Source organism: Bactrocera tryoni, chromosome 1 (genome assembly GCF_016617805.1).
Source record: "Bactrocera tryoni isolate S06 chromosome 1, CSIRO_BtryS06_freeze2, whole genome shotgun sequence".
Classification (NCBI taxonomy): Eukaryota; Metazoa; Arthropoda; class Insecta; order Diptera; family Tephritidae; genus Bactrocera; species Bactrocera tryoni.
In genome coordinates this window covers 49615156-49629279 of record NC_052499.1, presented here as the reverse complement: position 1 = coordinate 49629279, position 14124 = coordinate 49615156, and the positions used below count along the sequence as shown (strand labels likewise).

Sequence of the window (14124 nt, the reverse complement as noted above, 5' to 3'; positions counted from 1 at the left end):
ACTGGATAAGGAAGCAAAGCAAATGGGTCTGGTACTGAACGAGGGCAAGACAAAATATCTTCTGTCATCAAACAAACGTGATGCATTTAGAACGCATATTTTGGAGTTACGTCAAGAGTGGCAAACGTGCTTCGACAATTGGTTCCAATACATGCAAAAGTGATCTTAATAGAAAATATTTTGAAAAACAGTAGAAGACTTTCGACAATCAATATTTGTTTTTGTTCTGCAATCCCGAAATATAAAAGACTTCCTTCGCATTAACGTTATATTTTTTTGGAAATTTTCAATTCGTGGGAGATTGAAAAACATTTGGCAGCTAGTATCTCTTTTAACAATTGAAAGCTGGCATTTCTTTTCTGGAAAGTTGCTTTTTAATCTTGGTCGAGATCTGAATTTTAAATAAAGTCTGAAGTATAGTTTTTTTTCTATGAGCAATAACTTGGTCTTAGGATAAGATTATTGTAATTAACAATACTTCAACCTTTATTCTTCATATTCATATTCAATATTAACCGTGTTTGTGTTAAGCATATAGGTACCAATGAAATACGACCATCAGTGATTCGGATTCATATTTTTAGAGTTCATATTTAGAGAATTAGTCAAAACCAAGAAATACTCAGTACTATAGTGGTGAAATTATAATTTTTTGTTTAAAATTGTTTTTAAAGTACGAGTATTTTATCTTTGTTAGACTCATGTAAGTTCATTTTTCAACACTTCTCAGCCCAATTTATCTCAATAAAGATTAAAACACAAATTCACAAATGTTTTTTTCAGTGCAATAAATTACCATTAAAATAGGTTTCTGACGTCACAAACATATTTTGTTTACAAACAATAGCCCTAGTAAAACTAAAAATAAAAACCCCTTTGGAAATTTGTTTTTATGTGCATACATACATATGTACACATGTATATGTATCTATAAAAACAAAAGTACTGGACATACAAATAACAAAAATAAAAAAATCAACGCACAAGCAATAAAATAGTTAATACAAATTACAAATTGCTCAGCTGAACTTGACTTCGCCATTACAAAATTGATAACGAATGATTGCCGAATATGTGGAAGAACGTGCCTTCCCACAGATTATGTGTCGGACAGTTTTCCTCCCACACGATACCATCGACAGCACAGAGTAGACATACAGTAAGGTTCAGATGAACGTTAACTCCTATATTTCAATTCTACAGTCTTTGAAAAATAAAAAAATAACTTTTCGCATATTAATGCATGAAAATCGATACCAAACGAGGTTTCAGCGGCTCCCTCTATTGCGACTTCTTCAATCTACTCCTGAACAAAATAGTTCAAGCTGTAGAGCTGAATAGGGAATTCTTTTATAAGAGTGTACAGCTCCTGGAAAACGACAATGATATTAATATCATTGGCCTCAACAACCGCGCCGTTAGTTCTGCTTTCTCCAGACTGAATAAGGAAACAAAGCAAATGGGTCTGGTAGTAAATGAGAGCAAAACGAAATATCTCCAGCCATCGAACAAACAGGCGTCGAAGTCGCGAAGTGGTTCCCACGTCACTGTTACACTCATATCTTCACCTATCTTGTAACCAGCATTAACTCCAACGACAACGTCAGCCTCGAAATCCAACGCAGAATAACTCTTGCAAACAGGTACTACTTTGGTCTGAGTAGGCAATTGAGAAGTAAAGTCTCCTCTCATCGAATAAAGACCAAACTCTGTAAGTCACTCATAATTCCCGTCCTGCTATATGGTGCAGAGGCCTGGACGATGACAACAACTGATGAGTCGACGATGTGAGTTTTCGAAAGAAAATTTCTACGAAGGATTTATGGTCCTTTGCGCGTTGGCCACGGCGAATATCGCATTCGGTGGAACGATGAGCTGTATGAGATATATGACGACATTGACATAGTTCAGCAAATTAAGAGACAGCGGCTACGCTGGCTAGGTCATGTCGTTCGAATGGATGAAAACACTCCAGCTCTGAGAGTATTCGACGCAGCACCCGCCGGGGGAAGCAGAGGAAGACCTCCACTTCGTTGGAAAGACCAGATGGAGAAGGATCTGGCTACACTTGGAATCTCCAATTGGCGCCAAAAAGAAAGAACGATTGGCGAGCTGTTGTAAGCTCGGCTATAACCCCCTACGCGGTGTCTACGCCAATAAGGAAGAAGAAGAATGCACTGAAAATGGGTGCAAACTCTTCTAACAGTCTTATAGCTCGGTGCTAGCAAAATGCTACCGTTCATACTTATATATAAGTGATATTTTTTTATCTCCAAAATAATCTTGGTGTATTGATTCAGCTTTTTGAAAGATGACCGTTTTTGGGAAATTATTGAATACTGAAGCACCTCGTCAGCAGGCACCAAAAATGTATGACAAGTGGGTACCGAACGCTGTTCTTTAGTATTTATGAGCACACAATACCCCATTAGGTGTGCGCCATTTGTTAGTACTATCATTCAGTGAAATTTCATTCATTCATTCATTGCCTCCTTTACTGGGTGACGGTCAATGGGCTGTGGAAAGGTGAATGTGTGTGAATATGCGAATGAAGCATAAGAGCCGACCGATCCGCATAGCTTTCAAGATAGCTCAGCTGTTGCGCTTACTGATTAGCATGTGTTGTTGTTGTTGACACTGAACTGACACTTAATCGCTATGCTATGCTTTTGCATACTTTTATAGGCAACAATTTGCACTACAACAATAGCAACAGCAATCCAGCTGTGTGGCAAAATATGTGTGTGTCGAGGTGGATGATACTTTTACTCTTGAATTGCCAATCTCGGATTAGCGCTGTCGCTGCTGGAGAGGGTGAATTTAAAGCCGGATTAGCGTGCATAAATATTCGTATTGTTGGGGAAATTTCGTAGACGTTTGCAATTATCCGCTTCAGTTGCATTTGTGAAACGGTTCGGAACGGTTCGAATGCTAAAATAAAAACGCTCGCTTTAGTTGTATTCATATGGCAAGTTTTATGTTGGAATAAATAAGATTTCTGAATTTATTTTCGGAAACATTTAAGACAAAAATAATTCAAAAACTGTGATAACTGCCGCTTCAAAGAGGAGAAATCAATTTGAAATGCGAAAAATTTCGTGGTTATGGCTCATAATCGGTTTGTCCACACTCTTCGTTATCGAATGTGCAGAAATATGTAAGAAAAAAAGTAAATTAACCAAGTTTCGATAAAATTGTAGTGAATTTAGAGAGTTCAGTAGTAAATGTGCGTATTTACGAGATAAATAAAAATGTGCAATACACAATCAAATTTGACCCGGACACTAAGAAAAAAATTCATGTTTAGCTATTTTAGTACAAATTTTAATATCGCCCTCAAAATAGGCTCCTAAACCAATACAAGCATACATAGTCCTAATCGCAGTCGCCATACACTTGTTGTAAGCGACTGGAAAGGACCTCAGCGAATTCAACGAATTTTGGTTTTTGGAGCGCCTCGATTGTTGTTATGATGTAATATTCATAAACCTATATCTCGCCACCAATAACAACGCGTTTTTTGACGCTGCTTTAACAAGCATATCCTCTACTTGACGTCGGTTTTGCAACAGATGCAACTCTTTTGCTACTAGTCTAGCAGTGGCACACTTTATACCCAAAAAATTAACCAAAATATGTTGAGTCGATTCATAAGAGAAGTAGAGGTCCTCTGTTATCTCTCTGATACCAACAAGATGATTTTCAAACAGAGGAGGAAGAGTTTTTTAACAGAAGTGAATGAACGACTCGCATGAGACCAGTTTTGGTTAACTTCACCATCTTTACTGCTCATTTTGTGCCGCTCAGATACTTGTGTGTGTGTTAAAGTATACTACCAAAATTTCTTCTGCATTATTTTCAATGATTCCGCTGCACTGATTCAATCGGACACACCAAATTTCATGACAACTTGTGGTACAATTTTTTTTCATGGTAAAATCACACGCACCAATTGGCATAAAAAGATCCACCTTCACCCGATCATGAAAAGGTTGTACCAATGTTGGGAAAGTTTTTCTTTATCGATTCAGTTTGCGCGCGCATTTTCAATGAACCAGTCCGAGTAATAATCTGAAGAAATCAAAAAAATATCTCATATAAAGTTCTGGTCATTATCTGGATTAAAAAGAAGTGAAAGTGAAATTTTCCCATTCAGGGAGTATATGCATATGCATACCTAAACAAAAAATGCAGACACAATAATGACTTGCACCTAACGGGTGATTTAAGTAGAGGTACTTTTTTCAATAGTATTCTTTTGACAGATCACGCGTGAGTCGTGTCAAGCTGTCATGTTATTTTTGCTCAGTATTTTTTGGGATTTCATCAGGGAAAGACTTACTTCTGAACAACATGTACAAATCGTTTAACTTTATTACGAAAATTCACGTTATTTAAAGAATGTGTTTCGCGCGCTTCGCTCAACTGAGCATACTTTTCGCAACATCATCACCCATCTTGAGATCCAGCATTTATAATTGGATCCAACACGCAGTGAAGAAAATATAGCTGCCGTAGTTGAGAGTGTTCTCGAAGACCGTGGAGTGTCGATTCGGCGGACGTATGGAACGACCTGGCGCATTTTACCTCGTCGTCGTTTAAAGCGTCCAAAATACAGCTTGCGCAAGAACTGAAGCCACTCGAACTACCCAAGCGACATCGCTTCGCTCTGTGGGCTCTTGAAAAGCAAGAAGATCCGACACGACTTCGAGACAAATTTTGTGCAGTGATGAAACCTCAATTGATATGTAGAATTAATTGTCGCATTTTGGATGAAGAGATTGAAGTGCTACCATTTCATCCATAAAAAAAAACGGTTTGGTGTGGTTTGTGGTTTAGAAACATAGGTATATATTTCTTCAAAAATGATGCCGGTGAGAATGTAACCGTCAATCTCGAATGTCTGTGATGTGTCGTAAATCTATGCGGACAATTCTGCTTCGATACAGGCCTTGGAGCAAAACATCACGCGTGTCATTCGTCAGTTACCAGTCGAAATGCTCGAACGAGTCATCGAAAGTCAAACTCAACGGATAGACCATCAGAGACGTAGCCGCGGTCAACATTTGAAAGGGATAATCTTCAAAAAATAAATGCCAAGAATGTTCTTTCGAATGATAATAAATATTCCTCATGAAATTTGAAGTTTCTGTGCTTTTTCTTTAAAAAGTAGGAAACCTCGAAATGGGTCACCCTTTATATACCCAAACAAAATATGCAGACACAATAATGACTTGTACCTATAAGCAAAAAAGTGTTGTTGATTGCAGAAAGCTTTGCCAATTGAGCTCCGCTTTTACTACAGAATAAATTGGTGATAAAGTGCTGTTAGTATATCTTTCGTGCACATATGTCTGTTTATATAGGTCAAGTACCGTGAATATGTATATATATTATTTCTAAAGGCCATTGAGATATATCGCATATAAAATGGTCACAAAATCCTATGTGAACAAAACTTTTGAAGGAAATTGAAAATCTTTCTTCATACTTCTAATTTTCGGTATAGATATTTATTCATATGACGAATGTACATGAATTTCGCTTGCAACCTCTGAAATACCTTCGTTTTAAAATCAGCAAACTATGTATTGATCAATACGTCATCTTGCAGAGTAACTTCAGGATTTCTCAAAACAACGGTGTAATTGTTCTTCCTGAAATAATTATGAAGAACGCTGCCGCGTTGAGTGTGCTTGGCGGGATAAAAATTCGGGTCTGATCCGCTTACATAGACCAGACCACTGTAGGAACGGCTAAAAAACTATATATAATATTTCTGTGGTTTGAAATGAAAAATCGAATATCTCTAATTAAACTGTCATTAAGAGAATCACTGTTAAATGTTGGATTCCATTTTTTTAACAAAAAACATATATAAAGCTATTAAATTGTCGGAACCGCCGATATTTCACTAATTTAGGATATCGGTGCCAAGTCCTTGTATGAAATTTTTTTATTTTGCTAAATTATTTTCATGAATTTTGGCATAGAGTATTGCCCAAGGCAGCGCTACAATCGAAGACACGATTTTTCAGATCTGACCTCTAAATCTTATAGCTGTCATTCAAACTGGTCGACATTAATCAATACGAAAATCTTATTATACTATTTTCTGTTATAAAAATACAACTGTGAGGGATATTATGGCTTCGTTGTCGCCGAAGTTAATGTTTTTTCTTGGTTTTAGTTCAAACAGATAATCTAAATTTTATATTATTCGTTAAACTGTTACTTCATGTTGTTGTTAGGTAGCTTAGGTTATACTGGCCGGCCTACTGGTCTTTAGTAATACCAGATGGAGGCTCAGTTTAATTTAGACTGAAGTATTCTTCTTACAGGACGTCAACGTCTAAGGACATTTTCTGACCTAATGCAACGTCAGATTATTGCCTTATTTGCCTGGCATATTTAAATATTCATCAATTTAATGTGGTTTTGCGTTGTTTCCTATCTCAGCCGCTTTTCTCAGCGCAAAGATTCCTTCAATATTCCCACTTCATTAGCCATTTTTGAACCGTCCGTACAGTTGTTACACATTCCGCTGGCGGCTCGCATACTCCTGCGCCATCCACTCTCTTTTAGTGGACCAGAAACCTTTTTCCCAATGAAGCGTCTGTTTTATTTATCAACCCTCTCCTTATTGAGCTATGCCCGAAAGTCCTTGAGGAGAATTCACCTAAGACCGTCAATTTTGCAGCTGAGCTGCGCAGGTACCATTTAAGTTTGTATCACCTACTACACCAATTTCGGACACCCTATTCGCATCCTTTCAACTCATCAGTGGCATTATTTTCTTGGTTAGGATGTTCGGCGAGGAAACGAAGATAGAGAGAGTAATAAAGAAATGTTTTTCTATATATAAATATTACCGATTTGTATATAAAATTTATAATGTGAGTTCCCAGCTATTTCAATACCCTTTATTCCAATTTACTTCAAAGCTTATGACACGCTACGTAACAAAATTATCGACGCCGAACGCTCGGTCGCAGTGGGCGGTAATATTTGGTTGACCTCGGCTGAGGATAAAGCAAACAGCATATTAATGAATGCCAAACGAGCCGAGGTGAGTGCGCAAATAATATTAAATAATGAGATAAATAATTAATTGCATCCAACAGATGGCGGAAGGTGTCAAAACACCAGAGAAATTTCCACCCGCCATGCATTTCTTCCAAGGCAAACAGTATTTGCGACAGAGTGAGGTCTTTCGTATTATACAAAAACTGCCCAAGGGGGCGCTACTGCATGGTCACAATACGGGTATGGTCAGTTCACGCTGGATCATCACCAATTTGACCACGCTGTATAATTTGTATACCTGCCGAGATGTAAATGGTCTACTGATGTTCACCTATGAGCAGAGCAAATGTCACAGTGAAGTACAAAACGTGTGCTTAGAGCGCATTAATGCTGAGGATCGGCGACTCTACGAACGGCAACTGGAGAAACATATCAATATGTATACTGTACATCCGGAATGTAGGTTAATATTAGTATATATATATACTTTTATAGTGACACAAGTGATAATTTTCTCACTATCAGCTGTTATTTTGACGTTTACAAAATTTGAGAATTTAGCAGTTTCTTCCTGCCAAAAATTATTGTTTGTTTCTCTCAAAGAGCATCTTCTATTATCCACATCTCTGCTCGCTAGTCCGCTATGTTCGAGCTTTGCTCTCTTTTCAAAAATAAAAAAGAGCATGGCGAATGGAGCTTAGGTCTCTCCTAATGTCACATAAAAATTGTAACCAGACTCTATATGTCATAACTTGACTATAAAAATTTTAGTCTATTTTCAAAATGTTTACAAATAAATTTTACAGCCATGATTACCGATAAGCGCAAGATATGGCAACGCTTCTATAATATTTTCAAGAGTGTGGAAAATTTTTACAGTTATCAACCGGCCTTCTGTAATTATCACAAACGTTTGCTGGAAGAACTATGCGAGGATAATATATTTTATGCTGAACTGAGGTCACCACTTACGCCGGCAAGTTCAAAGAGATTCAATTACCTTGATTTTTATTTGAATACAAGACTTATTCTATATTTTTCTCTTTACTTTTAAATTAATAGCTATATGGCGATAATAATCGCACAATGAATGCCCTGGAAGTAGCCAACGAATTGGAAGCTATCGTTGAGGGTTTCAAAGCACGTCACCCAGACTTTGTGGGACTCAAGGTGATCTATACGAAACCAAATCAAGGCACAGTGGATGAAATGGCACAGCATTTGATAACCTTTAAGCAATTGCAGTTAGTAAATATTTATCATACAAAGGTTATATATAGAAAACTTAAATTAATTTTATTCATCTTTTTCTGCTCACTTAGTGATGCCAAGCCGAATTTCATTATTGGCTTTGATTTGGTTGGACAAGAAGATACCGGTGATCCGCTGCATAAATTCGTCAATGAGTTGACCGACATGCCACCAACTGCCAACTTTTTCTTTCACGCTGGAGAAACTAGTGAGTATATAAATGCATAATACACCCATGATCAAATATGACCCGGACTGGTCCATATAAACAGCGCGTTTAAACCAAACAAAGTAAAACTGTTTTCGTAGATTTGAAAGATTTTTAAAACTCTCGAATCCGTATACTTAATCGCACTTATCTTTTTTTGTTGTTGAAGACGCCTTACACCTCTGGAACACTCCTAGTTAGAACTGGAAGAAATGACCAAAATATCGTTAAGAAACATAGATTAGCTAAGGTTAAGATGTCCATCCTAACAAGTATCTATCCGCTGCGGTGCCTAAAACCCCTCAATAAAATATCATAAGTTCCTTACAATTCTACAAAGCTACTTGCGCTTTGAAACTGCGAATGTCAGTTTTGGCTGTTTCTGGTTTACCAACGGTAAGACTACTGAGATAATTTTCAGCCTCCGTCTTTCAAAGGCTGAAGAATGGAGAAGAAATTGCCTAGATGTTTCCACCGCATCTCCTTTGCTAAGTGGAAGTGGTTCAGTAGATATCTTGCGTCTTACTTTAGATCAAAAGGATCTCGTAGTCATACAGGAGCCGATCGTTATGCAATGCCTGCTAAGCGAATGCAAGTGACATCGGTTCAGTGCTAGAGTCCAAAATATCAATCGAGATCTAACTCGGTCTCATTCCGATGTGAGTGGTTCAAGGGTGCCCCATATGACTTTGCAGTTCAGATACACCGCTTTGACCCGGCACTCAAACGAGTCTGATGATGAAGTAGCTTGATGCTATTTTTAGTAAAGACACACACCTCTTGACTAGCTTTGAGCGTACAGTTAGCGAGCTCAGCGTTAGCATTGTCGGTCTGCTTTCGGAGTAAGTGGCCACCGCTTATGAAAGGGGCTGCGCTTTATAGCTACGTACGTCTACGGCCATATTAATAGCAGCCACTTCTACATGAAGAGCACTACAGATATCCGGCATCCAAAAACAAAGATTGATGCCGCTCTTTGAACACATTCAAGCTTCTTAGCAAGTATAGCCTTTACGCGCGCTCTCAACCAGGCAATTACATCACAGAACATTATTAGCTTGACACCGCTTTCTTGGAGCCCCCACATTTTCCCTATAGCATCTCTACAGCAACATCGGAGAGAGTAACTTCCTAATATTTGGACTCTATGAAAGCTTTTTATCAAAGAAAAGCCCAAGGTATTTCGCCTTATCAACACGTTAAAGACGTGAGTCTGCAAAAGAGGTTCTCCTTAGTAAATAAAATCATTCTAATTTTACTTGGGTAAACCTTTGTCTTCTTTCTATTACATTGTTATTAAACCTAACATTTTACTATGAAGCTTCACACGAATGTCAATGAACAGCTCTAGATTCTAATTTCGTCGTGGGCAGATATGAGCAGAGTATGCGCCGAAGGATTTTCACCTCCACCAAGGGGAATTGGTTAGAGCCACATTGATATTCATTTACGCTTTTTACTTTGGTGAAGCACCTCAAGGATTTGACTGAATCATACTCTCGATGGACATTATCACAAATAATCTGCATTTGTTATATTTAAAGAGAGAATTTTTTTTTTAATATTTTTTTTTCTTTTCATCAGATTGGTTTGGAAAAACCGATTGGAATCTAATGGACGCTTTGCTGCTCAACACTAAACGTATCGGTCACGGTTATGCACTGCCGAAACATCCAAATATTTGGTCCACCGTCAAGAAACGTAACATTGCCATCGAAGTTAGTCCGATTTCTAATCAAGTAATGGGTCTGGTGTGGGATTTGCGCAATCATCCCGCTACATTTCTTATAGCCGAAAACTTTCCGATTGTCATAACTGCCGATTATCCAGGCATTTGGAATTCGAAGGGATTGAGTTACGATTTCTATTATGCCTTCATGGCGCTGGCGCCAGCTGAGGCAGATTTGCGGTTTCTCAAACAACTCGCTTTGAATTCGATAAAGTATGACAAATTGCTAACTAACTTATTTATGTAGAAATAACTGTTATATGTTTTGTAGATACTCCATTTTAACATCAGAGGAACGTCGTAAAATAAATCGAGTTTTCCAGAAGAAATGGGAAGAATTCATTTATAATGTGATTAACTTGAGATTCTAAAAGTAACGAGTTTATTAATTAAGTCATATTTATCAAATCAGTATTATAGTACTACTAAGATTAGCGCCTAACAGTGTAATAAATTTTTAGCAATTTTACTAAAATACTAAGCCGTGAATATTGCTTTCATTGTGGCATCTTTGGTTACACAACGCCGGGCGCAAACCAGCCGTGCAGGCACTTCGGCACCGGTCCATTCGTATGAAAATCGCAACGGCCCAGCTCAGTCCAGGTTTTCGCACATAACACCAGCAGTCCAACGCGATTATCATTTAAGCCGCCCCAAACCATGGAGGCCAATACCACACCATCATCTTCGGCGCTGGCATCTGGCGCGGGCACAAAGACTGGTTCGCTAGGATAACAGTTCGGTTCGCACCATTTCTGTACTGCTTTTGTGAGCACATCAACTTTGACGAGCTGTAAATAAAACGATTGTGAATTAATAACACTAAAATTTGGCCGCTTCGAAAATATTACTCACTGTGCCGGGGTTCTCAGCATCTACATCCGAACTAATCGCATAGAAGTAACGATACTTTTTGGCTGAAAGTAAACAAAGCAGACAATCAGTAACTGATAATTGTAAATATATCACAAATTTACCCAAAAACTTCTCATAATTTATGCGCGGTGTCTCACAGCCCCAATCGCATAACAGTTCGGGCCGCACCATTATGCTGCGATTGCTCAGCTGGTATGCTTGCGCCGTGCTGTATTCCAATGTGACCAAATTCACCATTGTTTCACTGTCCACATTCGTTTTCGCATCATCCGCTTCACCCGCAAATGTATTGTACTCGAGCATCTCTTCTTCTTGCAATTTATTAAGAGCCATATTCGTTATATTCTCATAATTCGACTCGGAATGCTTCATTTTCGTCGGTTGCAGATGCGTACTAATGCCAGACATCGTGAAGGATTTCACCACACGTCGTTGATTGGTTGGACGATCTTTGAACGTCACTACGTCCGCATTCTCCACCCCTAGTGGCAGCACAAAACGCAATGGACGTCCACGAAAATGTGAGGCGTAATTCGGATTCGATTGCATATTCATAATGGACTCCAAATACATGCAGTTGATCATTTCGGGATCCTTATAGCAGCAAATGTCAATCACCACATGATTGTCCTCCTCATACTGATTGATTATGTGTAGATAGAAGAACGCCTCTGATTGGAAAGTGTAACGCAATTTACCGGTCTCGCGATCCAGCAGATGGAAAAGTGTAGGCTTGTCCTCGAACCATTTGAGACAGGCGGCAAGTTGTTGATTAGATAAGCTGGCTTTAACAAATTCCGTCAGCGAAACGGAGAGTGGCTGTTCAACAATTACGAAGAAATGCTCGGTGATGCCTGCAATGAGAATGTGCTTAGTTCATATTTATACCCCAAATTCGTATACGCACATTACGTGCTTACCGAAAGTGTGCATATAGCCAGGATGTAGTTTCCAACGACAAGAAACTGAACCCACAACGTAGGCATCTTCGAACATTTGCTCGCCGTGTGGAAAACATATAATATTATAGACTGGTCCTGATTTGGTAGCGGCCGTACCGAGATTGTATACGGTTCCATTGGGCAGTACGTGCGGGTGTGACGTGTGATTTACGATACCCACAAAATCGGTTACACAGATGCGTCCTTCTGTGGCTAAGGTGCGTGGATTAATTCTGTAAATTATATTGGTATTAATTTTACCTTATATCTTCGATTTCAATTAGTTGTATTTGGTTTACCTGTGCATCATCGGCGTCTCCGCAAAGGTATAGTACTCATCGCCAAACGGATAAATAGATATCATTGAGTTATCAGAACCGCTGTCCGGTCGAAATATTGCGGAGACTCTAAGAAGTATAGAAAAATATCGAATTTATCGGCTTCAGGCCGCGAACTCAATACTCAAAGAAATGACTCACCTATCGAATATCGAATGGCAAGGATCCGGTACCGATGCCGTACCAAATTCCGTTACTACTATACGTTGTGCTGCACGATTTTTCTTCAATGTTTCAGTCTCCACAAAACGATTTTGATATGTAACGCGACCATTTTTGATTGCGAACCGATGCACCAAAGCCGAACAATCGAACAAATGTTGAAACATCATTTCACCCACCTTCCAATTGCCGGGACCATTGCGCAATAAGCTGCCATTCAACCATGTGGGTATATGCCCGCTGGTATGACCTTCAATGGGCTCAATGATTTCCTGTTCGCACGAGCGCAACCATACATCTGAAGCACAATTTGGATAACAGCGTCCACCGCCATCGATGCGTACCGATTCGGGATCGTGTTGCTTTGGATTATATCTGATCTGTTGGCGTGAAAGAAAGTACTTGTATTTTTTTTATAAAGTTTTGATAATCTTATGTAATAGGTTGAGGAACGAGTAAAATTAAATGGCCGAAATTTTTCTCAGTTTTCCTCTGAAACATCTCCGGAGATGGTTAAAGACTACAGAACTCTCGAGAATTTAGATAAGATTAATAGCATACAAGGAAATGGAAAATAGTTTCCAATTCTTCATAGTATTGTCTGATTTAGTTCCATGTAAAGTCCGATCCGACCAATTTAATTCGTCGATTAATTTGAAGATGAGCTGATTCTTTGGGAGCACCGAGACAGAATGCAGAAACTCAAAAAACTTTTCATCAAACATAGGTGGTTTCCAATTGAAAAATTAAACTTTGTATTGTCGAAGTACTCTATGACAACTTGAACAGCATAGAACGCCGGTCTGCTATGGTATCTAAAACTCCTATAAAATTGATTATAAAGACCCCCCTAAATCGACAAAGCGCTTTAAGCCGATCACAAAGTTGTTGATCCCGACCAATGTCAATGTTAGCAGAGCCTTCTTCTTAGTCATACAAGCTTGACAATTTGAGTCCGACTGCAGTTTTAGCCTTAAAACATTAATGTCTATTAGACAATGTCCAATTGCAACAAAATGAGCTTTGCTAAGAACAATCAATTTAATTGAACTCATAAATTCTACTCTGGAAAGATATCGCAGTTGCACAGAAGCTGGTGGCAACAAGCGCCTGCTAAGCTCACGTGAGGTCCATAACTTCATTGCCAGAGCACAAGATGACAACAAAGCTCCGACTGCAATCGGACAAGAGGAAATCAAAGAAATATTACTTTTTAAATAGCCAAAATTGTCTGGATATGAAGTCGTGTTTCACTTTCATTGAGGTTATAGTCAAAACATTTTCCAGCATAAAGTGAATTAAGGTCCGTTGGTTAAGTCCTGTCTTGTACAGGAAGCAAACACTGTATCCATACAGGTTTCAAACAAAGTGTTGGCAGGCGGAGCCAGAGAAAGCTGATAGCGTCTGCTATGTAGATTAGGCCAAATATGTAGAAAGGAATTAACAACAGCTGCTTTAGTCGGTACACCTCAGTAGAGCGTTGCGATTATTACAGTGGATAAAATATCGAACAAAGAATTTGTATCAAATTTTCTATTACTAACCAAATGACACAATGCCTTCAAAGACGGTCCAGAGGTCGTTGCCAACATG

General features: G+C 38.6%; 2 protein-coding genes across 4 annotated transcripts in view; one reads left to right on the top strand and one right to left on the bottom strand.

Moving 5' to 3' along the window:
* Positions 1 to 2891: 2891 nt before the first annotated feature.
* Positions 2892 to 10695, top strand: LOC120766779 (adenosine deaminase 2). 2 transcript variants are annotated; one of them, XM_040092471.1, is made up of 8 exons: positions 2892 to 3157; positions 6945 to 7069; positions 7125 to 7485; positions 7833 to 8002; positions 8089 to 8270; positions 8349 to 8485; positions 10070 to 10427; positions 10486 to 10695. In XM_040092471.1, exons 1-8 carry the CDS (start codon positions 3085 to 3087, stop codon positions 10583 to 10585), a joined length of 1506 nt encoding a protein of 501 aa, XP_039948405.1. In that variant the 5' UTR covers positions 2892 to 3084; the 3' UTR covers positions 10586 to 10695. The 2 variants fall into 2 exon arrangements, with proteins under 2 accessions (XP_039948405.1, XP_039948404.1); XM_040092470.1 differs by having other exon boundaries at positions 2892 to 3169.
* LOC120766778 (carotenoid isomerooxygenase) overlaps positions 10557 to 14124 on the bottom strand; it is a 10508-nt gene continuing 6940 nt past the window's right edge. For both annotated transcript variants that reach the window (XM_040092469.1, XM_040092468.1), the window contains exons 2-7: positions 12511 to 12911; positions 12331 to 12438; positions 12011 to 12264; positions 11192 to 11944; positions 11070 to 11131; positions 10557 to 11005 (exon numbers count right to left, since the gene is read on the bottom strand). In XM_040092469.1, the coding sequence (XP_039948403.1) occupies positions 10730 to 11005; positions 11070 to 11131; positions 11192 to 11944; positions 12011 to 12264; positions 12331 to 12438; positions 12511 to 12911 (1854 nt within the window). In that variant the 3' untranslated portion in view covers positions 10557 to 10729. The remainder of the gene's footprint in view (positions 11006 to 11069; positions 11132 to 11191; positions 11945 to 12010; positions 12265 to 12330; positions 12439 to 12510; positions 12912 to 14124) is intronic.